Source organism: Strongylocentrotus purpuratus, unplaced genomic scaffold (assembly GCF_000002235.5).
Source record: "Strongylocentrotus purpuratus isolate Spur 01 unplaced genomic scaffold, Spur_5.0 spur5_scaffold_12, whole genome shotgun sequence".
Lineage (NCBI taxonomy): Eukaryota > Metazoa > Echinodermata > Echinoidea > Camarodonta > Strongylocentrotidae > Strongylocentrotus > Strongylocentrotus purpuratus.
Window position 1 is genome coordinate 24,880,780 of NW_022145597.1, and position 26,731 is coordinate 24,907,510.

The following is a 26,731-nucleotide window of genomic DNA, read 5'->3' on the forward strand; positions in this document are numbered from 1 at the left end:
TCTCATGATATTTTGAAGCGCCTTGAGCATTTAATTAAAATGGATAATGGCGCTATATAAATCTCATGTATTATTATTATTATTATTATTAGGTAACGTAAGTACTGATATTTTGCCAATTTAATATAGCGACACTCATTCATGTTTATTATATGAACAGATGTTAAATACATGTACATGTATAATGTACCTGTAAGTTGGTGATGTTGTGGATCTTATTAAGTGTAATCCAGGGCTGTCTTTCACAAAGATCCTAAGTTGAACTTATCTCTTAGTTGGACTTAACAAATATGAAAAGCCATTAGCATCGTTGAAAATATTTTGTAAAACTTATTTCAAAAGGCATAAAATGTTGATTCAAATTATTCACATTTTCTATTATCAAGGAGATTTCATGTTCTTGATGTAGAATTTATGAAACGTCTAAAAGGTTTGTTTTTTGCTTTTGAATATATTTTATTTTAAGGCTACAGATGGCTCTCCACAATGTTTAAGTCCAACTTAGAGTTAAGTTAGAATTAGGATCTTTGTGAAACACCCCCAGTACTTGATAAATAAAATATGTATATGTTCACAAGTACACATGCGCCTTTACATGCACAATACTTCATGTTCTTTCACTTGTAGATAACATTATCTGGATATGTGTGTTATATTTTCATGTTTAGGATGGTAAGAATGTCAAAGTTATAGGAGTAAATCTCAAAATGGGGTATAAGTGGCTGCCCAGCTTCGCTATTCTTATAATACAGTATGGTAAATACACTTTCTGCTACACTGTAGTTATATAATACACACTTAATGCTCCCTCAAAGTGAATTTAGTAATGTACTTGAACTTGTGTCAAAGGGTTACATGTCAATGTAAAGATTTGTGTAAGTAACTATACATGTACTTTAGTATGCATTCCAAGAATTTTCCTAGTCAGCTGTTGAGCTGCATCATGGGATATTATAAAGAATATATGAAATGTCATGATTCTTGTGTACTATTTTGTATATAGTGAAGAACTTAAAAAGAATTGAAATCTATTGATTTATGTGTTCTTATTGTTGTTTGTGTTGTTTCGTTGTATTTCATGTTATTGTATACCATGTAGCATTGCTAGTTTATGGTGTCTTTTATTCAGTACTAGTCATGAACTCGTAGTAATTCATAGTTTCTAATGTGTATTATTGATGCAATGAAATAGATAATAATTATCGATTGATATTATGCAGCCAAACTACCATAAGCCTTGCTTTGAAAGTTAAAGAAGGATAGACAGTATATTGATATTTGATAATTCTAAATTAGCTGTGCCTCACTTACAAACACATGTGTCTTTACTACTTTATAATGAATGTTGAATTAATAAGTTTTTAACCCAATTTCCCCTTCAAATACATTTATTTATTACCCTTATTGTTACCCCCTTGTCAGAAAGTATTTGCCCAAAAATATATATATATATATATATATATATATTTACTTTCTTACATTTGATATGCACGTTAAAACTTTAGAAATATAGGAATATTTCGAAAATTATTCCACCATTTACTGTGAAGTGCCCTGAGAAGAAGGCAGAAGAGTCATAATTATGTGGTGCAATAAAATTGTCATGAAGTGTATTTTTTAACTGTTGCTTATCAAAAGCTATTGATTCTAATTCTTACTTCATCTTGTAGGTTGATTATTATATTTTTTTGTATAGTTTTGTATCACAACATTCCTTTTTATTTTGTTTGTATAGCAGTTCAAATGAAAAATTAGTAGTACACTGTACTGTCATGTATTTGTGTCATGTATTTGATAAGAGGATTATGTGCAATTCATAAAGTGTGCTTTCTATATTTAAACAAAGCTTCATTGTTTACTTTGTAATTGATTTAATGGAATGTCTAGGTAACTTACGTATTGGTGAACATGTTTCATTAATCCATTGTGTACAGGAACGAGAGTGTTCCTGCATAACGCCCATTGGAAAGAGAGAATTAAGTAGTCGACCTCTTAAAATGTACCAATCATCCGGAAAAAATATCTATGATTTCCTATTACCAGTGTGCATCAAATTCAAGTAGAATTTAGCTTGTTTTACATGTATTATGGAGTGATTATGAGGTGTTTTTACATTTTTCAAACTGCAGTTTGTCTTATGAGAACAAAAAATGTGATCATTCTTGTAAGTACACATATTTGTTTTATGATACAGGCCCATTAATCACTGTTATGTGATATAATGTCTAGGCTGGGCAAAGTCTATAATTACACCGAAAAGAGTTAATGACTCATGGTTTTAGATTATACGGTGTATCATTATGTTTGAACGAGTGCCAAAGGTTTGCACTTGTGTTGTGTATACTCGTGTATACTTGTGTAAATTTGATCAAATCATCAACTAATATTTGAAGGGATTGTTGTTGCAAAAATTTGGCATTGATGAGATTGTTACTGAATAACTGACAATCCGTAAGTAGAAAATGATTTTTTATCATTCTGTGCTTATTATATAAATGTGTAACTATTTTGAGGACAGTCTCTGTTATTCATAAAAACCTGAAGCTTACATAAAGCTTACCCCCATTCGTTTTCTTCTTCTCGATTCACTAAACAAGCCTGGTCCAGTGGACGACATAGAATCTGGCCTTCGTGTTGAAAACCTCTAGGTCTTTGGGGTACACTGAATAGCAGTTGAATAGTTTTTTAATTTGAATTACGTTTTACTTTAAAAGCCAATGTCAATGCCAAATTTATTTACCTATTTATTTTTCTCCCGGAAATGATGATGAACAGCATTTGTATGGCGCCATATATCTGTTTCAAAAAACATTTAAAGGCGCGAGCTCCTCCAATAAAATTAGCATTTAAATGTCTGAAGGAAGATGTGAGTTTTGAGTGAAGCTTTGAAGTGGTCCAGGTTGTCAATTTCACAAATAGATGATGGGAGGGAATTCAATACATACATTTCTTTTTTCACCAGGATATTTATCAACATATGGAATGTTTAGATCTCATCTGATAATAAAGGCTTTAAAAACCCACTAAAATGTGGAAACAAACCAGGCCAAATTTATCTTCTCGCCAAATAATTTCAATTTTTTTTTTCTTAATGAAATGATGAAATTATTTTGCTTCAATCTTACCCACCTTGTCTCTGAGGTCATAATTTCGTATATTGTTTTATTTGTTCTGAAAGAGAATCGTGTAGCAGCTCATAGATATAATGTGTATTCAAAATGAAAGAAATATGAAGGTAATGATTTATTGATGTAAGTATCAATGTTGTGCAATGTAATAATGTTAGTTTGGTTGATGTCTTGTTTTGTTACTTTGTATCAACTCACCATATTGAATTAAAGCACGCCTTAGTCACGTGACTAAATAGACACATTGGTATCATGTGATATTTATTCATTATTCTAATTGTCGATTAATATTTTGGTCAAAATTGTACATAAACATGTTCTATACTCTAAATTTGGATTAAAGTGCATTTAAATAAAGTTATTCTTAATTCAATCCAATCCAGCGAGTATTTGGTGAAACGCCTTTTCCTTGCAACTTCAAGCTTTTCATGTAACTTGCTCGACCAAATACATGTAGTAAAAGGGCTGCTTAAACAATAGTAATAGTTTAAAACCTCTAAATGGTTCAGGTGAACGGTTAGATACCACAAAAACGCATAACAATCCACGTTCGTTAGCAACAGTGCATTTTTTAAATTTCTTGAACTGACCCGCAAATTAAGGTCAAGACATTGCTTAAAAGCCCTTTAAACCATCTTTAAAAGAGTTATGATATCATTAACTTTTCCCCCATGTACGTGTAATTAGTTTTGTTTGCATTTAAATATACACCTCGAGCTAGTTATAAAAACGTATTTTTGTTAAAGACTAACAAAACAAGATGGGGAAAGTGCATCTTGTAATAATTTTGTTTAATTGTATTTTCAAGTCAAGATGTTTATCGCGTCCATATGTCAAAGGTATCAACAACACATTTGATTAATTTGCCGCAGATATTGTTTGGCGGCAATATTAATCTTTATTTGAATGAGAAGGTGAAAAGAGAGAAAATGACGTTTGTATTAAAATGACGCCTAGACATCGGTTGTTCTGGAAAATCTGTTAAGGGTGATGTCGGGAAATAAAATTGAATTGACAGGACATTAATTTAATGTAAACTTCGGCAGGTATACAGGCTATTCAAACTTATTTCTCTGTATACACATTTTTCTACTCTTTGCCTTCAGTTATTTTTTTTTTTTATTATTTTGTTCAATTTTTATTCAATCTAATTCGACATCTCGATGTATGCTATTCCTTGCTCTATCTCGAACGCCCTCTACATTTCTCGAATGTGCCCTTATTTCTTTTATTCCCTCCCCTATATCCACCCCTCTCCTCCTTCCAACCTTCTTCCCTCCCTTCCTCACAAGGCCAACCCTTCATGTTTTGCCCACATCCTGTTAAATAAAGCAGGAAGGAAACAAAAAAGGCTACAAAAGATTGTCGGACAAGCATGAGAAAATCCGTAGAGAAGAAAACCCTATACAAAGTGCACTTGTTCTAAATGTACTTCTGAAAAGGTGATTACTACAAACAAGTCTTTTGTCGATGTTTGCCCCCTACAAACGAAGAATAATTGACAATATGGGCAGCGTGAGAAACTGTTATTTATTACAGAATTTGCGCAAAAAGCTTAGAAGATGTGTTATGAAGTGTTCAGTATTATAAATGATGACCATATATTGCATTATTTGATTGTAACAGCCATCATTAAAGGTCATTCAAAGTCCTATTTAAACAAACACAGCCTTGATTTTAATGGGAAATATAATACGAAATCTAGATAATTATGATGATAAATGATGAAGCATTTGAGCAGAAACATAATGATTCTGTAAATGGTTATTAATGAGGTGTTTATTATATTAAATTGAAGACCCAATATTAATCATGTTCTCTGTGGAGTATTATTACCACAATCTAAAATCACTTATCAACAATAGCTGGAAATGATGTATTATGCTAAATCAATAATACCGATACGATATTTTACTTATTTTTTTTTTGAAAATAATTATTTTTGACTAAAGATGAATTATTGCTTGCAGTCATTTCAAGCATCATTTCACTTGTCCCTACTCTGTTTTCTTCAAAATAATGTCTGTTCTACCTATTTTTCTTCTCACGAAGGGTGTGAGTGAATGAAAGTCATTACCTATCATTAAGTTTCTATTTAATTTTTTTCGAATGGAGTTAATGCGAAAACAATGATGTATAAACCATACTGTATGGTAGAACATAATATAATGAATGTGACATTAATATTATCCCATTATTCAAAATGTATTATGCAAACAGTATTGTTTAAGTTCACCTATATTGTTTGATCATGAAATGATAAAGAAAACATGAAACTAGTGTACCCTTAATGAGCCCTTATATGCACACCGTATCGTGCAAACAATACCTATGTTTGATCGTGAAGTAATGAAATAATAATAATGTAACATTAATAAGATTCGTTATGCACACCGATAAGATATTCATCATACTTCAGCCATACGACATATAATCATGGACACAGTCAAACGTAAACAGAGCTGTGTTTATATTTCAAATATCAATTCCATTTTAAGGTTCTAGTGGGCGGTACCGAAAAACCATTGTTCAGGGAAAGGAGAAAAATTAACCATTGTTGGAAAGCTGCTTGCAGCACGTCTGTACCAAACTCTGTTTGGTGTGCTTTTATTACATGTTGGGTTATTTTGCTTGTCTCAGGCGGTCACGTTCGCATTGGTTCGTTTTGTAAGTATCCTGTTGTGTGCAGCCCCCAAGGGAGCACAAACTATTTTAAAGGTATTATTTATCGATACAAAATTCAAATGGAAATGTCCAAATTTATTCCGAAGCCCTCAAAATAAAATTAAAACAACAGAATAGAAAGGATCACAATTTTTCAAGCGGAAATATTAATGTTATTGTGTTTCAAGTGAACCTAACTTTGTGGTGATTTAATTTGATGTAGAAGAAGTGGTAACTATTTACAATTTTCTCCCTCTGCCTCTTCCTCCTCTTCCTCCTCCCCCCCTCTCTCTCTCTCTCTCTCTCTCTCTTTCTTTCTCTCTCTCTCTCTCGCTCTCTCTCTCTCATTCTCTCTCTCTCTCTCTCTCTCTCTCATTCTCTCTCTCTTTATCTCTATCTTTTTTCCCTCGGGATAGGGGGGGGGGGGGGGGTGAGACCTGCAGGCCTTTGAATGTCCATAATATTCAGGAAGAGAAAATGCTTGCACAATATCAGAAAGTGTGTTTAAAGCGATAAAGTGCAACATAATTAATGCGTGACGGGCAGATATATGATCAATATATTCTTTAAAGCGCAATTCAAGAAAAATTCGTCTGTGGGGAAAGCTTTTTATCAAGAGTCCCGCGGAGTGACAAAACAAATCACCAATATTTTAGGTGTTGTCATTCACGAGTTTATAATCGAAATATCACCAATTCAACGTGAATCAGCTTGCTTTGAACTCATTTCATTGTCTGGATTCTAAACTTGGTGGACCAAAACGGACCGAGGCAGTAATGTGCCTGACATCACTTGATTGTACCAGTATTTGTCATTAAAAAAAAATATTTTGGTACCAATTACTCAACAACCATTGACTAGAGTAAAACCTGGGAACTGCCAGGCGTTTCTTGACTTAGTAGTTCAGTATTGTGCAAGTCTAGTGCATCATCAATATTTTCTCAACATCTTACTGTTAAACAGAGAATAGAACCATCGCGTTTTCTTTGTGAAGTGGTCCTGTTTTGTGAGAATCTCAAATACAAGGTCCCATCCCTTGAGCACGTACGAGGTATCAGAATCTTTCTTCACTATCTTTCTCATGAAGTTTGTATTTCATCACCGTTATCTATATATGATTGTACTTGACCGTATTCCTGAGCTAATATTTTCGCTCTATATCAGCAGTTAGAGATCGGCATTTGTCCAATCAACTTTGACGTGAACAGATTTAGTTCTTCTCGCACAAACCACGCCCACTCCTACTTGGTTGTTATTTATGCATGTTGCATGCACCTCTACAGTTTTAGAAATCAGTTTAGAACTTACTGCTCGGCTTGAAGATTCTGGACTTATCTGCAGGTAGTGACGAGGCCAGATCTGCAGTCTCGTCGAATTCTCAACACAACCAGGTACATGAAGGATTTGACTCTCGGCTTGGACAAATAAGACAGAACATCCTTCATTAAACACCAAATTGAGTTCTACAAATATTACCGTCGTTTGTTTTGACGATCTTGGGAAAGGTCTTTTGTATGCGCAATCAGAAACTTCATATTGTTGTTAGACTTGCAAACAAAGTCAATTGTCCAAATGCTTTTGTCTCTGCATGGAACGTACATTATCATTCTTCAGATATCACACTTCGCGTGCATTTCCTTTAAAAGTTTGGAGTGCAAAGGGCTCTAATTCGCTCTGTGAGATTCAAACATTGTCAAAGGACTTCACTTTCGCTCTCGTCAAATCGTCAAAACAAGATTTCTTGGTGTCAAAACATTCAACTTTGCACCCAAGTCAGCTGAAGTGCTCTCGAATGACGAAATAGCAGACATTTGTGCCTCAGAAATCTCTCTGGTGTCGCGTTGCTAAGTCATGTTTTTTCTAGGCACATGAGTCACACGCTAGAACTTATAAGTGCTCTTACATTATACTGTTGTATTTCGCTCCACTTTCTGTCTGCTGTTACTACTACAGAAGTCATGATGGCCATGCAAACTAGTAAGTATGACATATTTTTAATTACCTTTGTGGATGTTAAACGATTTATAATGAACTTTGAATATGTTATTATTATTAAAGTGCGAAATGTTTTAGACTAGAAATGGGGTAAATAATGGTCCTGATGTTACCTTTGACATAATTATTGGAGATACGCATACTTCACCAGCTTTCTTTTCAGGTAAGATTAGCGTGTATCCAATTCCCTCCCTGTATATAACACTAATTTCCTTTTTCATGAACAGCAATCCATACTGACAAAAAGTGCGTGAACAATACAAAACCACAAAAACAAACCTGAGTCGACATTTTAGCACCGGTAATGAATGTGAACTTAATGTTCACGCGTTTCCTTGCAAATCAACCAAACATACCTAAGTTTTTTCACAGACTAACATTGAATAGAAGCATGCTACAAAGCTTCAGTATGCCTTCGGATCGCAATGCTATTGTTCGACTTTGAATCTTTTTAGTTATCAAATAAACTAGTAAATGATCTCTGCATGAGTTTTCTACCTTTCTTTCTGATAAAGTAAAGTCTGAATGCATGAGTCATGCGCTTTCAAGATTATTTCCCCTTTCTTTCTTTGCCTTTCATAAAAAAAGTTTTCTGAGTATCTCATCAGGAAAGTATGTCTGGCATGTAGATTGATGTACATTCAAACAAAAAAGGTTCAAATGTGGGACAAGTTTTTGTGATATCTTCGTTGCAACTGACGGTAAAAACTTGATAAAAATGTCTCTGTTACAATCTATTAAATTACAATCTAGTATTGTAACTATCAGTTAATCCCCAGCACATTATTTGTGTTACTGTTAGAGATACTTCATTGGCAAAGAAAGCATGTTGTCCCCCCCGATTTTCAAGTCATATTAAAAGTAGTTGAAATATCCAAATGAAACGCGCATAATATACGATTTCTCATCATCCTAATTATGATGGTTTTCATTACGTCTTTCCGTAATCAAAATTATAAACCATCGCACACAAGGCTCTATACCGTGTGAGTCAAAAAAAGTTTACACCTAGAAAATTGCTAATAACTTTTAAAATCATCCATAAAAAGTAAATTATTATACATCTTATGAAAGAGTGTTTTTTTCCCAAATCATTTGGTATCATTTTTGTGTGGTATTTGTTCACGCTTGGATGAACAAGAGGCATTCTTTGCGAGATTGCAAAAATCGACTTGCGCCAAAGTGATGCCTACAGTATGTATTATGTTGGGATTAGTGGAGTGAGAGAATGAATTGAATGTATCAAATGAAATGCATTGCATATGCTTTTTGCAGAAGCAAAGTCACGTACACACGCGCACAGATGTTTGTTGATATTTTGATATTCGATATTTGATACGTGTGGCATGAATAAATTTTGTTAGGGATGTTATTTGGATCTGCAAAGACCGAATAAATACCCAAATCCCAATTGTTTTATTCAAACATCACGTAAGCAACTTTTGCGCTAGTCGATTTTTGCACTCTTGCAAACAATGTCTCCTGTTCATCCAAGCGTGAACACATACCACACAAAAATGATACCAAATGATTTGATATAAAACACTCTTTCATAAGATGTATAACTATTTACTGTTCATAGATGGTTTTTTAAATAATTAGAAATTTTCTAGGTGTAAACTTTTTTTTGACTCACACTGTACATACAAAGATAGGAAAGAAGGAATCGTGATGATTTTTCTGTCTCTTATTTGCTCAAATGTATACTTATCTAACAATCCGATGGAAATGAATGAACAGTTATGTACGGCGCCAGTACTTGGTTGAACGTGAGGCTACTTTTCTCTCTCCCCCCCCCCCCTTTCAAAACGTCTTTTAAAATATTGTTCTAACTTATCTGATCAGAATAACTGAGGCGTGTTTGCACGGTTTTATTTGCTAGATACTCGAATAAATCACCTCGAAATATATTAAGAAAGACAAATTTGCATTGGTAATATTTAAATAAAACAGAAACACGCAAGGTTTGGCTTGTCCATTTATGGCCGGGTTGTGGTGGCGGGTCGTGATGGCGTTTACATGCATATATATGTTTCTAAACTTGCCTTACTTTTTTTCATTGAGTTACATTCAGTGTTCATTTGAAGTTACTCCATTATTTTGATTTCACTTGACTTATTTGATTTTCTTTGGCGCCAAGTACGGAATGATACCATTTCGTGAAAATGCATTTGAACACCGCCCCCACGTCTACTCAATCGTTTACTCAACCGTCTGCCTATTTTATGTGGCTGAAAATTATTTTTTATCTTATGCTTTGAATATGAAGACAGTTTAAAGCCCCTCTGTACGAGTTTGGCATGGAGGGATTAGACCTCCCTACAAGGTCACTGGCAGGTGGTTACCTCATCAAATCAGCTCTCAATTAACATAAGAAAAAGGGCATCATGGGGATCAACATGCACCGCTTAGGCAGTGTTGGCTGTATAGAGGGCGCAAGTAGCTATAAGTAATGCAAAGTGATTTAAAGAAAGAGGTTTGAGAAATCAAACTGCAACCAATCATGGATTATACTCCCTACAGGCTTTCCTAAATGAAATAATTAATAATGCATTTTATTTTGTATCTACATGTCGGCTTATTCTTACCGTCCTTTCTTTGAACAGATTCAAAAAATATTACAATAATATGTTTTGATATTGTTCTTGACTAATAACAAAATTGAATTATGGCGCCTCATAATTTAAAAGTTTTTCATGTTTCCATTTTGCAACAATTAACCGCATGCTATATAGTCAATAATGTATTCAAACTAAACCATTTCATTTACTTGAAAATCATGTAAGAAAACTCTTCTACTAAATGATATTGACTCAAGTTAAATAGTGAGCATTTAAAAGGGGTGAAAATACCTTTTCATTTTTTTCTTCAAGTTCATGTATAGGCATTCATGAATGAACGCTATATGGATAGGTAGAAGAATTATGATGACCCTGGATTCATTGGACCTCTGCGTTGTTTACTTTTCAAATGGCTTAATCCACGCACTCGCCATCAATTCATCTTACTCCATCTCATAGCGAATCCCATCTATCATTCACTAATCTTTCACAGGCCTCCAATTATTAGATGCTCCCGACTTCAACATTCCACTGCAAACAAAATATACATGCGCATGTGCGTTTGAGCCACAGGCGGTGGCAGCGAAATGGATGCTTGCTTTTCCGCAGGTGCACCATTTAATGCAATGCCCTTCGCAGGGAGCAACGTGATTTTGTGTGTGTATCTCATCATAGCGCTGTGTGTACTCCATATTATACACTCCCTTCCAGCATGTTATTAACTACTTGATGTACACGACCACCATGTACGGGCGATTCACGGGTGTGTAGACCCTTGCGATGAGTTATTCCAGCTTTCGCGTTGACATAATTGATAATGGCGGGATCATAGTTAAACGTGGAATTATTTAGCGTTCAAGCGATTTTGTCTTTGCTTAGAATGTGACCTATAACAATCAATGGGTTGGACTACCTCACAAACAAGAATGGAATAAGTGTTGGATACTATATTCCATACGGTGGCAGCGCCCCATGTAGATGCCTGTGTCCACATCTCACTTGGATAACACGGTAAGAGAGAATGTGATGTCATCTCATGTGTTGTTGTCTGCATGTCACCCCGGGGTGTAAGGTCAAGAATGTAGACCACTCTGTTAATGACCAGCATGTTGAGAAGGAATGTTACGAGTCTCAGCTGATTAAGGTATGACCATTTCCAATCAAATTGTGATTATACATGAATGGGCGGCAACGTTTTACTATTCACGAGGCCGTAGGGAAATCGAGAGTGAGAGAGAGAGATAGAGAGAAAGAGAGAGAGAGAGAGAGATGGAGAGACGGATAAGTTAGAGTTAGACATAACACATAGTAGGGAGAGAAAGAGAAGGGGTGAGGGAAGCAGGAGTAGATTGGGGCTATTAAGGACAAACGTGTTCAATATACTAGCAAACGCCATCCAGATATCATATTTTCTTTAAAAAATGCATACAATATTATTCACTGATAACATCTCAATTTGTTATTTAATCAACTCAATAATTATATCCCATTCTCATAAAATATCAAGAAGTGGAGATAATCGTTCTTAAGTATGGTTGTAGGCAACCTCGAACATAAAACATTATTATTGAAAACTAATATCCATCGGATATGGCTTTTAACTCTCTGACATTTGATCGTTATTAAGTTTGAACGATGGGGTGAGTGCCCTTTGCACGGCACACTGCTAAAATTGCACCCAGCTGCACGGCTATATAGACCAAGAGCGTAGCGTGGCCCCAAATATCGAGGGGGCTTCACCATCGGGGAGGGGGGGGGGGGGGGGGGGTCTTACCCGACGGACTTTTTCACGTTGAAAGATTTCATTACGGTTGAATGAAAAGAATGTCGTACACATTTACAATCAAAATGCTCATCTATATTTTAAGTTAGAAACATAAAACTTTACATTTTGTCGAATTTGATATAATATGTTTAGTTTTTTTGTGACACATGGCATTTTTTGGTTTATGTTTTTCGTTCTGTTTAAAATTCTGCAATTATACGTTTCGTCTTTTGAAATGAGAATACATTATTAGAATCTGACTTTGAATTGAATTTGAAATGTAAATTGACAATGCCATTTTGATTCCAGGAGTGTGTCGTAGCGTCTTTTTTGTCTGACTCCACTCTCCCTTTCTTCCCTCTCTCTTTCTCCTTCTCTCCCCCTCATCATTTTATAAGGGGCAATTGGCCCCGTTTCCCCCCGTAGCTGTATCACTGTAATCTACCCTATTGGCATATCACCTACTCAGGGTATCCCAATAGAGACCTTTGCCAGGGACCTTTGTCCGTACTAATTGTAACTTGATTAACATCAGTAACTAAACACTCGTTTTAAAGAAACATTTGTCATAATTATGTTTATTACCACATCAGTACATTATTATAAATCAGATGTGAGTACAATACGAAATTTGTAATCTTCAAGATTAATTTATTGGGCTATCAAAAAATTAGTTATATCAGAATCGGTTTTCTTAAGGGTGTTTCTACCACATGGATTAAATCTGGCGTAGGAATAACAATTTTGTAATTACATTATGCTTAGAATATAGGAACTTTTGACAAAAATTCTAAACACAAAATCTCAAACAAGGAATAAAACGCATTACAATGGCAATACTAATTTGAAAAGGAAGAAAAAGGAGGAGAAGAAAAAAAAAAAAAGGGGGGAAAAAGAAGAAGAAAAGGAATCCTAATAATTACTACTACTACTACTACTACCACTACTATTAATACTCCTGCTACTACTACTACTATTACTACTACTACTACTCCTACTACTACTTCTACTACTTATAATAATACTAATAATAATGGTAATAATACTACTACTACTAATAAGAAGAAGAAGAATAGTAATTTATACAGCGCTATACGCTAAAGAAGGTGAACATCAATATAACATATCAGCTCTGTGGAAAAAGATGGGTCTGTAGTTTTTTTCTTCTAATGTCAGATTAACTATTGAAAAGAAGAAGAAAAGAAGAAGAAAAAGAAGATGATGATGATGAACAAGATGATGATGAAGAAGAAGAAGATGACGAAGAAGGTGAAGAAGAAGAAAAAGAAAAAGAAAGAAAGAAAGAAAGTAAATAATTAAAACGAAAAGTGCTTTAATGTAGGGGGAGATCACACACCATCTTTACTCAGACGCATGCATGACAGATGTTTCGCCAAGTGAGGGGGGGGGGGGCACGAACGTGCTCACATAGACGCCAATGTTTTACTTCAATCTCTTAATCTATGAGATGCTAGACTTTCTACTCCCCCCCCCCCCCATCCCCAACCCCTCCCAGAAATTCCCGAATGCGCCACTACTAATCATCTCCTATACCAGCCTGCTAGTGTGTGTGTGCTATCAACACCAGTCTTATTAAGCGGCTTTTGTCGATCAATATGGGACTGTATCTTTGCACTGTAGACTGCAGGTGTCGCTGTGATTAAAGTCGATAATTATTCCAGTTCATAAAGTCAATATTGTCTCGCAAAACAGTACACCACTTGACTTGGTTGTTTACTGAACACGTTCTTTAATACATGTATACGTGTACCCTATGCAAGAGAATTGGTATATACAGCTAACAACTAAATTATGCATACCCTATACCATAAGTAGGCTATGTGACAAATTTATTTGTCATGATTTATGTTTCTTGAGAATATGACACAATAAAATTACATCTAAAAGTATTCAACATCGGCCCTAATTCAAACAATCCGCACTTCATTCTTGCGTTACGGAAGAAAAGAAATACTAACACCCCCCCCCCCCCAATAATAATCCAGCTGTTAACTGTATCACCAAAAACTCAGATTTTCAAGAACGCTGAGTAACAGCGTTCTCTAATTTTGACATGGTAGACACTTGACACTGTCTTTATAAAGCATATCGCAAATACATTCAATATATTTAAGGTATGTACGTATATGTTCGCAGCACCCCCCTTTTTTTTCCCTTAGCTGCAATTAATGTCATCATATTTTTTTAGCAACATACTCCCAAATCTTATTTGATACACATTTTTCGCCGAGAGTAGAAAATGAAATAGATAAGAGATGGAGCACTAATCTTCCCCTCGCCATTCCAGGTCGTGATTTGGGTATTATTCCCATTTTTCTTATGTTTTGTTTGTTTAGCGACGACCCCATTTTGAAGTCTAGTTTTATAAATGGATGAGCCACGGCATCATTCAGTCTTTTATTTTATTTTTCATCTTTTTGTCCAAAGGAATATCGTTCTGTGATTCCTCATCGCACCAAGTCATGCTGACAAAAAGGTGATCTTCTGTCGAATTCATACCCTTAAACAAAGCCTTGAAGACCTAAGAAATTATACAGGACATTGCATTTACAGTACGTGCATATATATATATATACAGCGCAGTCATGGAGCCTGAAACGGGAGGCTCGTACATAATGTCACGTGTACACGTATATTGAATTGGTAATTGCCATTTGGTTGCGCATACGAAAGTAGCTATATGATACCCATTTACAATATTCAGCAAGTTCGATTTCCGTCTCGTTGTATTACTCAATTTCTCCTTGTACCAATCAAATTCAATCCGAATTCAATCATGTATCGAAGGATTCCTCCAAAAAATGTCTTTCAGATTGCGTAGGAATGAAAAGGGTTTTAACATCAACCATGCGCTCTTGTAACGGGGTATTATATGGAGAAAAAAACGTATGTTCCAAATCAGATTGTCATAGCCAAGAGAGGATTATTTTATGATAGAAACAAGCTTGATTTGAATTTGAAAGTAAAACCAAGTCGACAGTGACGTATAATGGTTCTAAACTAACGTAAAAGGGAATATCAAGATGTTGAATGCTGAAATTAAAAGGATAAATCGCCACATAAAAACAATACTTCTGCAGTTGCCTGCTACTTGTTGTTTAGGTATAAATTATAAATGTTGTTAAACGCTTGTTTTGAGTGAATTACTTATAGACACGATGAAAAGGTTTTGTATTGGTAATTTAGTAGCATACAGAAGTATTCCCAAGTTGCCTAATAGATGAACGATGTCTTGCTTTTCTTTCGATATATAAATAAAAGGGAGCATTCTCTATCCCCTTGTGATTTGACCTTTATATCTAACACTTATATTTTTACTTTTTTATAGTGTATTTCTTACGTAAATCAATTCTATTTTCCCTTTTTTTAAATCTGGAAACCCTTCACAACTACGAAGCGTATTGATATGTATTTTTAATAGGTTGAGTTTTTTCAACTCTATTTTAAAATGATAATTTGTTTATCGATTGTATAATTTATAACCATATGGCTTATCCATGTGTATATAGGTTAATTATTATAACTCATAAGTGTATTTACAGGGACAAGTCATGCTTGCAATGTCAATGTCATACTAATCATATTGACATTACCAAACGGTTTAAAGGACACATCAACCCCAAAGAATATGTGTAGGTATACTGAAAGATGAGAATTATTCCTACCTATTGATGTACAATATTTCTTACGAAAATGAATAAGAGATATATTAATGAAGATGTTCTTGGCATGATGAAAAACCTTTTAGCATGACATAGGCGCAGCCATATTCTTAATATATGACGTACCAGGTGAACTTGTACATGTATTATGCACCAAGCACTCATAGCTGAGAAGATAACAAAACTTATGTTTGGTGATATATATATATATCACAGGGGAACAAATGTAACTCATTAATTTTAAAATAATAAAAATATAGCACAAGAAAAATCTTTTTCATTTATGCGAGAGCTTCACCCCAGAAGAGGGAATATATCTTTGTCTGAAGGTAAATACCTATAATATTATAGGTCCTAATGTAGTTTGCAAAGGGGGAAATCAAATTAATGGCAGAGACGCGCAATTAATTTTGAAAAATTAGAGTGACTCAGAATTTTATTAATAGTGCAAGACATTTATTCAAGTTTAATGAATCTGAGTTCATTCAGTTATAATGATTTGTTCAATGATGCAAACAAAATTATACCAACTAATGGTATGACACAGTTTCATCTGTGTTTTATCATTTCTGATAACGAACTCTATTGTTTCGCTTTACAATTTATAATAAAATAAAAAAAACGTCAAAGGGTTCAATACGTGATGTAGCGTCAGTAGACTTTGCTTAAAATAGTGAATGTTTTGACAAAACTAATAGTTTATTTATATCTTAATGTATCAACCACGGTGGTATTTAGGGTAATCATACTATTAAGGGTATTAAATCATACTGTCTTCAATATTTAGTAGGATTTTAAATCCTACTAAATATTGAAGACAATAGAGGATGTTATGATTTAGGGGTGGTGTAAAAAGGGTCCTAGCATCTGCCCCCTTCCCCCTCTTCCCTTCCCTCTCTTCTCTCTCTCTCTCTTTTATTTTTTATTTTCTCTCTCCATATTCTTTCTCTCTCTCTCTCTCTCTCTCTCTCTCTCTCTCTCTCTCTTTCCCTCAAATGTTCACCACTTGATTGGGCTTCTATACCCCACCGTCTATCAAACACCCAGTCGACGGACTTACATGTTGACACTGACAGTCAGCCCTTTTCCAGTACGGCTGGTCTCTGTAAATATCAAATTTCATGGACAGTAAACATGCCCTGATCACTCGCGTCAATCTTCATCTCCGACCAGCAGTGTAGTGTATCAACATCAGGGAGTATGGGCGGGGGCGTCCCTAAGAGGGTGGGGGTTGCGGCATCCCTGCTTCCATGTTGGAAATTTCAGGCGTATTTAAATATAATATCATAAGTTGTCAAGTCTTCCTTAGGATCGCAATTGTTAGAATGCATGCCCCTTCTTATATCTGAATATAATTTGATTGTATGGAGGCGCATCAAACGCAAACCCTTTCTTCACGGGATATTACGCCTTCTCCAATATTTCACAATATAATACACATATGTCTCATGATACCGTGCTTGTCTGATTTGAATATTTTGTGAAAGAAAACAAAATTTGTTACCTGAAACCGAAAGGAAATCTTTATGAATGAGTTACAGTCTAGACAAGGCAGCCATATTGGTTGTACTATTGATTATTGATTTAAAAAGATAAATAAATTAAAGCCATTTTCATATAGACATACCAATATTTCATTGCTTGGGCGCATTATTTTCTGTTGGCAAACTTCTAAGTAAGTTTTGTTCGACCTTCGCCTTTAAAATGTTCGAGCGACAGTGTTCTATTTAGGGATGGGTGGGAGGGGGCGTTAAAATACCCCTGAGATTCCGTGGTCTTTATATGGACTCTCCATTGAGCTTTACTCAATGAAGGGATACAGGGGACAGTACCGATCCGCCCCCCCCCCCCCCCTTTGACACCCCTTGAGTACATAAACGAAACGATGTGCCTTTAATGTTCTTGTGTCCACGTCCATGTGTTAACCTTGAAATACTCCTCAAATATGAAAACAGTTTTTATTTAATTATGTATTCATGTATTTTTTTTCCATGTCACAACTGTTTGAAATACCCCCCCCCCCCCATATTTTTTGACGGAATCCTTTATCCGCCCCTGTTCTTAACCCGTCCATAATTGATATAAAAGTTCACGGCTGTTGTCCGTTCATCCGTCACTTTCACAGGCAAGTGAGTTTAATCAAGAGTTGATAGATAGCTTAAGAGTTGATAGATCGCTTAAAGGGTGTTGCAGGAATTTGCACGGCGAACATCACAAAACTTGTAAAAGGGCAAAAGCGTTGTAACAAGTCAGGATTAAACATTTCCTTTAAAACAGTATGGGGGGAAAAAATAATGAAATTATCAACAAAATTACAGTCATTTGTCTTTTCACATTTTAATATTGTTTACCCCATTTGATGTGTACGAAATGGGGGCTTCAATTTTTACTCATGTAGAGAAAACCACCTAAAGTGAACTGTTGCATTACTTTCATAAACTCTCATCGCTGTTACACACACATTTTGAGACAAGTCTCCGAGGGCTTGCAAGTCCCTGATAGGGGCTTTAAATTAATGCTTTGCTTTCATTCGGGGCAAATGATGAAGCTTGCTGAAGTTACCAGACATTATCATAGATCATCAGTGTTTATTGTTGGTCTGGAGACAGTTGCGTGACATGCGATATGCTTGTACTATGTATCATTCATTGTTTTCAGACATTGGGCAAATTCGGGTCTCTGCCTATATGACTTAATTCATTCATTCATGTATTTATTAATTAATTAATTCATACGTTTATCTATTTGTTTTGTTTTTATTTGTTTACTATTTATTTGTTTGTTTATTTTTGTGTTAATTATTTTATTCATGCATTTAATCATGTATGTATGTATGTATGCATTTATTTATTCAATTAAGTATGTTCAACACAATGTAATCAAAGAGCCCTCCTGACAATGTGCTTGTGTTACTACAAGGGGCCCTGGGAGGGGGAGGGGGGAGTGGCGACACTCCTTCGATATTCTTGTACCCTACCATACCGTTTATAATCTTGTATTTGGATTTGAGGGTGAACTCCAAATGCCCTTCATCGCTATGTGCCTACACCCACCCAGCTGTAATGTAATCCATGCAGGCAGATCGTGCTTCCAATCAGTGGTGTAGCGAGATGGGGCAAGGTACATGCCCCTTCCCAATATATGTATTAATAGAGAGAGAGAGAGAGAGAGAGAGAGAGAGAGAGAGAGAGAGAGAGAGAGAGAGAGAGAGAGAGAGAGAGAGAGATGACGAGAACGAGTGATTGAGAAAGGGTCACACGATCGCACAAACTTTCGCAAAATCAACTGAAGGCAATTTCGAAAGCCTTGTATATCGCCTATTTAAATGTGCAGAAATTACAATTACGTTTTACGTTATGCGAACATGATTTCTATGTGGTATACATGGTGCTGTTGGATTTGCCCTTGACTTGATTTTTTTTTCTCGAAAGTCTATGCGACCGCGTTCCTTCCACATCATCTTATGACTCACCTTTATTCGCGCTTCATCCCCTGAGTAAGACCGCCCCCGTCCCTACCCAGTTGCCCCTTGATGTATAAGCTTACGCTACGCCACTGTTGATAATATATAGAACACGGGTCCAAGGGTAATGTACGTGAGAATAAAGATATGGTGTGGTGGGAAGGTAAGCGGATGAAATGTATTCTGATAAACATATCCAATCTTGTTTGCCATTCCTCTGCATCTTTGTTAAACTGTATTCGTCATGGGGCTGACTATATATAGACGTTTGCAGTACTTAAGTAGATGTAGAAAGAAAACAGTCGAGAGAGAGAGAGAGAGAGGTTGCGAACAAGAGTGGATAAGTTGAGAGAGGAAGAAACAGGCAGGGAGTGAGATAGAGAATCAGAGAGAGAGAGAGAGAGAGAGAGAAAGAAACAGAGAGATAGAGAGTTAAATAGACTGAAAGACAGAGAGACAAAGAGAGAGAAAGAGAGAATGTGAAACATAATATGAAACATTATAGTGTGCATGGTTTCAGACCTTAATCGGATGGAACATCCCAATGAAAAACATTAAAGGTATTGTAAAAGGTATTCCTCATGAGGCAAAGCACACGTGGATGAAAAATGAGAAAGAAAGGGAGAGAGAGAGAGAAGGGTGTAAAAAAAATGGTGGAAAGGTTAAGAGAGAATGACTGTGTGATGGATGGTATGGGAGATGGACACAGAGCGAGAGATAGAGAGAGAGAGAGAGAGAGAGAGAGAGAGAGGGGGGGGGGGGTGGAAAGGGGGGGGGGGGGAGAACCTTGGTTAGGATTGAGATAGAAAATAATGAAATGAAAAACCATGATTTACACGAACATTGAACAACGTAACATTACCATTTAAATCAGCATACTCGATAATCGAGGCCTGCACCATAATGACTATGGCGTTATGTCTCTCCGTCGACAACATGTGTTGTTAATAAAGCACGAACAAGAAAATTGAGAACATTTAAGTTACCATGGTTACATGCCTCGCAAATGTGTTTTCACTGTGTAAGTTACCATGGTGATTAGGTAGGTAAGATATGTAGAATGGCACATTTTGTTCAACATACATGAAGAAAGTAACTTACCACCTTCTCAATAAGAGAACTTTCAACTTGCATACCGTCGATAAGAGAAGCGGGTAACCTGCCCAGAAACACTGTCTTCATTCCTTCCAGTACATTTTCATTCATTCCTAGATAAATGTTTCTGGATTGTCTTGCATGTAAAAATAATTAGTGATCAGAAATAATCTTTACGATCTGACCATTTTGTATGTTGAGACTAAAGCGTGTTTGAATCTCTATACTTTATTCAATGCTAGTCATTCCCTGAAAAAAAATCACAAGAATTTCCTATTCATCAGATATATATCATTGAAGAAACATTGAAGAAATATTGAAGTATTATGAAGAGAAATCATCATTGGCTTCTACTTCAGCTTTTCCATCCGTCCAAAAGAAAGTTTCCTTTTTGTATATAATTTGTTTTTGTTTCTAATACATGTACTATAATACGTCAGTTATTTACAATTTCATTTTTATGTATCGATACATTACATGGGCAACCCTGTCTCTCTCAATAAAAAGAAAAGGTGAACAGGGAGCCCTCCACTTGCCCCTGCCTCGAGTCTTCACCATATTACGCCCCTAAACAGATTATAATTGAATTTCTTTATGGAAATCCATGTGAACATGAAGGATCAATGTCAATTTTTCATGTAACATAGGATTTCCTTCACAGCATGCATCCTTCCACTTGGACACCTACATAACCTTTACCGGAGGCGATACAATGCCAATAACCGGACTTTCTCCCCGAAGCGACACAGTCTACACTAGCCATTCAATCATTGATAAGTTATTGAACCAAATGGGATTAAACGATGGCGCTTCCCCTGCCAATCTGGGTCCAATCTACCATAATCAAGGCGAATCTGTCTCGTCCACGCTCGGTCCTCGTGCATCAAACTCTGCAGCTCGATCTCCGAGAGCATTTTCCGTATGACACTACACTGTTTAGGTTCAATGACGAGGGATTGGCGTCATGATAGTCAAAGCCAGTGTTCGAATTGGAAAACATGACGACCAAGAGTTAATACCTCTTTACATTCAAAAAGGTTTCAGAATAGCTGGTAGATTGAGTTGAAATAGAAATGAATTCGATTCTATATTTATATCTGTTTTTTTTTCTGGTAGATTGAGTTGAAATAGAAATGAATTCGATTCTATTAATTTTTTTCGACATACAAATAAAAAGAGAACTACTAAAGAACTACTGCAAATATCAAAATTGAAAGTGGCGTTTAGATGGAATGATTCGAAAATCAAATTTGAATTTAAGATTGAGGAAGATCCGCCGAATATAAATAAGAAAAGAAGAAAGGTAAAATGGAGGGAAAAGGTTTACTTCAAAATAAGAAAAAGAAGAAGAAGAAGAAGAAGAAGAAGAAGAAGAAGAAGAAGAAGAAGAAGAAGAAGAAGAAGAAGAAGAAGAAGAAGAAGAAGAAGAAGAAGAAGAAGAAGAAGAAGAAGAGAAGAAGAAGAAGAAGAAGAAGAAGAAGAAGGAGGAGGAGGAGGAGGAGGAGAATAAGCTGAAGTAGATGATTACCAATGAAATTAAAGTATACCCTACCTTTTGTTTGGCCCCTTTCTTGACTGAACAACTTTTCGGGCAAACCAAATGCGCGATATCTTCTATCACCATGACAACGGTGTTGAATCTCGGACGGTCATGACCGGTATACCTCATCATGCATGCGCGCTGAGATGTGGATCTTCAATGAAGAGGTTGTGCCTCAGAATTTATGAGGGTCGTATTTTCTTGCATCATCAATGTATGCACCTTTGGTTAGGGGTGCAGCTACAATGGGGCCCGGGGTTCCGTTTGACAAATTGAAACATTTTCACAAAGAGAGAATAATGAGTGAAGAGCAATCCTCAGGCGATGGTGACGGGAAAAGGAAAAGCAATATATAGAGAGGGAGAGAGAGAGAGAGAGAGAGAGAGAGGGAGAGAGGAGAGAGGGAGAGAGTAGGGGGTAGGGAGGGGGAATTGAGAGGGGGTCGAAGGGAGGATGAGGAGATGAAGCAATTCCCCTCAACGAGCCAGCCGCCACATGCTCGTATCTATCTACCTAAATTCTTGCATTGCATTCTCGCAATCATATTATTAACCTCTGCGTGTATAGAATACGTGTATCTGATTAATTCTTTGAAACTTGAAGTCGTGCATTACGCCATCTCGTAGCGATCCCACATGATCCCACTCCTATCCAATGTTCTTTGTACGATTCTCTCTCTCTCTCTCTCTCTCCGGGAGGGAGGGGGGGGGGAGGGAATGTAATTTATATTTCACCTTCATTTCTAGACAATTTCATTACAATATAAATGCTCTTCCGACTAACTACATAATTATGTCCCTTATATTTCATTTGATATTACAGTCAAGATATATCCTCATTCACTGTATCTACCCATTTTCGTATCTTTCCAGATAACGCTCAATCATGGCGTCTCGTCGTGACCAAGGCATGTCCGGCAGGGACACCAAGACCAGACCTCCATCAGCTCGTGTTGTAAGTCGTCGTTCCAGGTCAGCCTCAGCTTCAGGTCGGACAAGGCAGTGTCAGAACCGACGCGGGGTGAGCTGTGAGAGGGACACAAGTCTAGATCGCGACGACCGGGTAAACGGGTATTGCGGGATTAGATTGGACTTGAACTGCATCCCAATGTTGAAGTTTTCTCCTCCAAGGGCCTCGACGCCGAAGGGCGAGGGGCAGAGCCCTGTCTCACCTCCGGGCAAGATGGCAGGCTTGTTAAACTCTCAATTGAGTATGTCTAGCGCGTCCTCTACTGTGAGTTCTAGCGGAAGCTCCACGTTGATTGGCGCCCCTCGCGCGTCAGATGTAATGAGAATACTCAATGATTTCCGCAAGGATTGCCTACTAAGTGACTTGATTTTGCAGTTCTCGACCGGCGAGATCCATTGTCATCGGCTGGTCATGGCTGCCAGCAGCCTGTACTTCCGCGGAATGCTTTTTAGCGAATCTGGACGAATTTCGCGAAGAGAGATCATCCAGATGCAGGGCGTGGATATGAACATCATGCAGTACTTGGTGGACTTTGCCTATACTGGATCAATAAGCGGTATGAGCAGAGACCGCGTCCGCAAACTTAAAGAACTAGCTTCCGTCTTCCGTTTCCCAGAGATCGGTGAAGCCTGTCATGTTTATCTGGGCCGCTCTTTGAGAGAGAACCGAAACAGATCAAAGACTCCTACCCGGGCACCCGGAAGGCAGATCTTCCACCCTGGAAGTGGAAGGTCCAGTAGTGGAAGTGGATTCAGTGGTAGCGAAACATCTGAACTGTTTTCACCAAGTCCTCTGTTAGGTGCTTCGCCGTTGGTTGAGTCGCCTCAGACTGCGCAGGTATCGCCATTCCAGGATCACATAGTGACGAGTCCTAAGGCCAACGGTGCCAAGGAACTCTTAGAGGGTATTGCAAGCCTCAATGAAGCACTTGGTCGGAAGCATCCAGATGTCGGTATTCTATACTTACCTGATCATGTTACTTCAGTCAGTCGACGCATATCGGCAAGTAGTAGCGAATCCTCTAACGACGCTCCAAGTTCAGCTTCATCAGAACTGTTCTCTTTTGAAGATCGATCTTTTGCTATTAAGATGCTTCGAGAATTTTACAAAATTCGCAAGGAGGGTCAGCTCGTCGACGTTGTCCTGCGAACAGCCACGCGCGATTTTCCGTGCCATCGGGTTATTCTTCAAGTCCACAGCCCATCCCTTGGAGCAATTTGCCAAAGAGAGCTTGATGGCTCGAAAACAATGGATGTTTTCATCAAGAGGATCAACCCCGACACATTGCAGAAGGTTCTGAACTATTTCTACACCGGCAAGATAGCCATATCGCAGCGAGACGTGAAGTCAGTCTTCAAGGCTTCAAAGAGGTTCGGTCTAGACGCTGTCCGTGAAGCTTGTACAGCCCTTGATGAAAGCATTGATAGGAGTAGCGTCCAAACAGACGATTCTGGAATATCAGCACCAAGCTCGCCAAATTGCACGTTAGACTCGCCCGGTATCTAAACATGCTAAATTTAATTGTAGAATACTTAAATAATAGGCTCATTTGATTATTATGTGTATTTGAACCTTCAGCGATGGAGGAGTGGGTGGGGCTTGTGGTGGTTGGGTGGGAGAGGGGAGGGGGCTGGTAGGTAAGGAAAGGGCACACTCCTAATTTGTCCACGCCAATTGCCACTTCTGGCTCTTGGCCCATAATACACTATATAGTTTATTAAGAGTCAAGTTTAGGATCGTTTAAATTTTTCATTGGTACAGGAGAAGGTCAATTACTTTCCTCTGTTTTGTGTTTCAAGAACAATCTATTTTGTTGTGGTCTCGTTTTATCAAAAGATTGGTTTTCTTTTTAGAATCTTCAAAGATAGTCGCTTCAATAATTTTGTAGGTATTTTCTCTTAGTTCACTTTGAAATAGTTTTAAAATTTGAGTGAGTTAGATGTGAAGACACTTTCGTTCATTATATGTTTTTGTTTAATGAAATAATCAGGTCGTAAAAAACTGCTTTCTAAAAAGCAAGATAATTTTTTCCTGGTATTAAATCATTTCTTGAGAGTATCATATACCACGCTGTATAGTATGTATTTATGTACTATTTCATTTATGACACTGAAACACTTATGCATTCGTACGTCTTTCTGACAGGAACTGTAAAGATAATTCTACATAATAAATTATTATAGAATGTTTCAAAATACCATATATATGTTGCATATGTTTGTGTTGTATCATGTTGATATTCGTACGTACGAAAGAATTATATATTGTTTTAACTGAAATAATTTTAGTATAATAGTATATTATTTTTTATAACTGAAAATGGAGGAAAAATTTTACGTGGGTAAATGCCGTTGCGCACGAGACGTCGTTACCTGCGCTAATTAGACCTGTGTAGGTAATTAGCGCATACGCCAATAATTCAATGTAAAATTTGTTTTGCTTATTTGCATTCATTATCTCAAAAATATCTTTACAAATATTGAATAGAATCTATTTAAATTTGAATAGAACTATTCGTACGCGGGACACTTATTATTTTCATATTGGCTAGATATGTTGACAGTTTGAATTTGTGATATTAAAGGTGACCTAAAATCTGTTCAACTTGAGTTTCCGGTTCAAAATGATTAAATTGCTGTTCTACATAAATAAATGAATCGGCTGTCATGAGAAAGAACTTAAATTGTGTATGATTTCTCCCTCATAAACCGCGTCAAACATCGTGTAATTAAGTCAATGACGCAGGGCTGTGTTTGCAAATAACGCCTCGTGTACAAGGGAAATATCAAGCTTTTGTACAGCGATTCCATACCAATTAGTGTCTCAATATGCCATACAACGTGGCAAAAAATATGTAACTGTATATTCACGGTCCTGTGATAGCCGATATTCAAGATCATAATAATTTTCGCCGGGTGTCTAACTGCTTAAATATGCTGATAATCCCTGCAAGTGGTATAAAGCAAGTATGGTGTTGAGGTTAGGAATATTCTAGCCTTTAACATAATAGCCAGGAATAAAAACCACAATTTGTGCAAAAGTGAACGTTGACATGTCGCAAAAGAAAATTTAATCACATTAGTAAGATGTGTTAATGCTAGACGACGGTCTGAAAAGGGAATTATCCATGAAGCAAGCATTTTTGTCGATGAATGCACAAGCAATGAGAGAATAATATCTTTTAAAGCTAACACTTTCCAAGATATTTGCACGATTCGGACCGTGACTCTCATATTCCCCTTGTTGTGCCTCTCGGGAGAACAGCTGTGCTGTAAACGCATATCAGGAAAGGCGCTATCCATCCATGTTATTTACTCATCTCATTTGTATCGTACATGTTTTGTAATCAAGAGAGTGGTTATAGATCAATTCAAAATCAAACCCCTTTTAAATGTGAAATGATAAGCTGATCGAGGGCGAAATGGCTCCCCCCCCCCCCCGAATGAAAATACATGTACATGAAAAAGGCTTAATTGTGTTGAAAAGTCGACTCCGTTTTAGGATATTGAGATGCCACGTGAGTTGATAATGTGCTCCTCTCATATCAAATAATAATAATAATAGCTCACATGTATAATGCGCCTAATACTTTACTGCATTCTCTCGACTTGGTAATCATTAACAAAAAAAAATTGCTGCTTAAATGTAAAAAAGAAAGAAAAAAGAGGTCCATGAATAAGACTAGAGAATTATTTCAGACTGGAAGAATTTGTGCCATGTATTGTTGTTTGTCATTAATACCAAATGTACTTCTAGTGCTGAAATAAATAATTGATTCTGTGTTTCTAGCAGTTTAATCAAGGCACCTGAAAGACGAAATAAGAAAAACGATCAAAACGATTTTCAGCAAAGCGAATTAAGAGCAAAT

The 26,731-nt window shown here is 36.6% G+C and overlaps 1 protein-coding gene across 2 annotated transcripts; it reads left to right on the forward strand.

Annotated features, from left to right (window-relative positions):
• Positions 1 to 6,935: 6,935 nt before the first annotated feature.
• LOC100889620 lies at positions 6,936 to 25,325 on the forward strand. 2 transcript variants are annotated; one of them, XM_011682787.2, is made up of 2 exons: positions 6,936 to 7,769; positions 22,767 to 25,325. In XM_011682787.2, the coding sequence occupies exon 2, from the start codon at positions 22,780 to 22,782 to the stop codon at positions 24,367 to 24,369; it is 1,590 nt and encodes a 529-aa protein (XP_011681089.2). In that variant the 5' UTR covers positions 6,936 to 7,769; positions 22,767 to 22,779; the 3' UTR covers positions 24,370 to 25,325. The 2 variants fall into 2 exon arrangements, with proteins under 2 accessions (XP_011681089.2, XP_003723978.2); XM_003723930.3 differs by lacking the exon at positions 6,936 to 7,769 and adding an exon at positions 10,998 to 11,359.
• The last annotated feature ends 1,406 nt before the right edge of the window (positions 25,326 to 26,731 follow it).